The sequence below is a fragment of the Frankliniella occidentalis genome, unplaced genomic scaffold (assembly GCF_000697945.3).
Source record: "Frankliniella occidentalis isolate FOCC.00 unplaced genomic scaffold, Focc_3.1 Scaffold4254, whole genome shotgun sequence".
NCBI lineage: Eukaryota > Metazoa > Arthropoda > Insecta > Thysanoptera > Thripidae > Frankliniella > Frankliniella occidentalis.
In genome coordinates, this window is record NW_026271302.1 from 1 (window position 1) to 2,157 (window position 2,157).

Sequence of the window (2,157 nt, forward strand, 5' to 3'; positions counted from 1 at the left end):
TCAACTTCAAACAGGGTTATCACGACTGCTTGTTCATAGCCCCCGGCCGAGCTGAAGTGAACGACTCACTTGAAGTAGGCATCCGCGTCGGCAAGCTGCGTCCTGGCCTCGTTGGCCACCGACCACATGATGACACTGGGTCGGTTCTTGTCCCTCCGGATGAGCTCACCGAGGGAGTCTTTGTGCTTCTGCAGTAGCGTGGGCGAGTAATTTCTAGGCAGAAAATGAAAGAAAATGACAGATTGTCTAGGGGAGCGGGTGGGAAGTGTCAGGGCGGAGTCTTTTTCGTCGAAAACTTACTCGGTGTCCACACTGGGACACTCGTCGATCACCATGATACCCATTCGGTCTGCGAAGTCCATGATCTCCTCGGCGTACGGGTAGTGGGATGTCCGGAAGGCGTTGCCACCCACCCACTTGAAGAGGTTGAAATCGCGTACCAGCGTCGGGTAGTCCAGGCCCTTGCCGCGAATCTGTGCGAAAGGGAGTAGGAGACGTTGTTTTGTTTTTCCTCACGCCGTGGAGTGCGGCCGCCAACGCCAACAGCGCTCCTAATCGCGCGACCCGTACTCACGTTGCCGTCCTCGTGCTTGCCGAAGCCCCGGATGTAGATAGGCTTGCCGTTGATGAGCACGGAGGAGTTGGTCCACTCCACGGTCCGGATGCCCACGGGCTGCCGGTACACGTCGTCGTGGCCCCAGATGTGGCCCGTGACGCGCACCTGGAGGGTGTAGAGGTAGCCCGGGTCCGGGTCCATCAGGTAGGGCCACCACAAGCGCGCGTCGGGGACCTCGATGCGGCCCTTCAGCCCGTCGTGGTCCGTGTGGCTGTACACGAAGTTGCCATCCGCGTCCAGGACGTCGATCTGGATGCGCGGCGTCTCTCGCGAGGTCACGCCGCCCAGCACCAGGGCGTAGTTGATGTATCCTGGAAGGAAAGCAAGGGAGGTGAGACGATGCACCCGGCGTGCTTAGTAAGCGCTGGATGCGGGGCGGGCCCGCCGCTAGGGCCGCCCACTCACCCGTAGAGCCGTCCACGTCCGTGGTGATGGTCATGTCGTCCAGGTACGTGTGCGGCGTGGTGTACAAGTACACCGGCCGGTGGATGCCCGCGTAGTTAAAGAAGTCGAAGGTGTACGTCTGGACAGTCTTCGGGCCCATGTCCCTGCAAGAAGATGGGGTATTGAAAAACACACGAACAACCCGAATTACGAGTAATGTCAAAACGGCGATTTTGGCATTTTACCGCCTTTCCTGCTTACGTGTTGATCTCAACCAGCCTGCCCTGTGGGATGGACTGCTGATACAAGGTGTTGTCAACCTCGACCGTGACCCTGTTTTTGGCACCGAACCGCAACTTGGACGTGATCTCCTTTTCAAAGGGCAGGTGCCCTATCTCGTGCATCATCACGAGGTGCCCGTTAATCCACTGGAAAAGGGCGTCAACAGAACTCATGAGGGCGCCACGACATCACCTCCCAGTGCCCAGGCCGAGGCCCAGGCGCAGGCCCAGGCGCAGGCCCAGGCTCAGGCCCAGGCTCAGGCCGAGGCCCAGGCGGGACACTCACCACCTTGGCTGCGTAGTGCACGCTCCCGAAGCGCATCCACACCCTCGATGACCCGGCGTCCCAGTTGGCCGGCACGAAGAACGTCCTGTCGTAGTACACGACGCCGACGTGGTCTCGGATGTAGCGCTCCGTAGTCACGTCGTTGTACGAGGCGGGAACGGGCATCGGGATCACCTCCCCCGTCTGCAGAAAAAAATACACGACCTTGAAATGAAATATTCCTTTTTCGTTGGAAAGCGCCTGCGAAGAGCGGGGTAGGCAGCCCAGCAGAACACGCTCGTGGAGCGGGGCGGCCTACCCGGGCCGCCGCAGGCGCTGGGCGAGGAAGCGGGCGGCTAGTGCCGGACTGCCGCCGGTGGAAGAGCGTCAAGCGGGGGCAGAGCTGGGATTAGTTTCTGATGTGCCGCAAGAGTGGCGGGGCCTGGCGGGGCCTGGCGGGGCAGGTCCTGAGGCCTGCGGCGGCCCGGACGCCAACTGGTGGCGCATCATTACCATTTGCATAGCCGTTTAAAGTAGGACACAATGCGTGCATCACACCGCACTCCTCTACACACTTTCACTGACTCGACTCAACGGCGCGGCTGTGCGCC

At 60.8% G+C, this 2,157-nt stretch overlaps 1 protein-coding gene across 1 annotated transcript; it reads right to left on the reverse strand.

The window, feature by feature from the left end:
* Nucleotides 1-26: 26 nt before the first annotated feature.
* LOC113206663 (beta-glucuronidase) lies at nt 27-1,807 on the reverse strand (the record flags this gene model as incomplete). The annotated part of the gene is made up of 6 exons (XM_052276749.1): nt 27-213; nt 301-473; nt 575-927; nt 1,022-1,164; nt 1,262-1,428; nt 1,568-1,807. Coding segments are annotated over 6 exons (1,224 nt in total), but the record flags the coding sequence as incomplete, so codon positions are not given.
* Nucleotides 1,808-2,157: the final 350 nt, after the last annotated feature.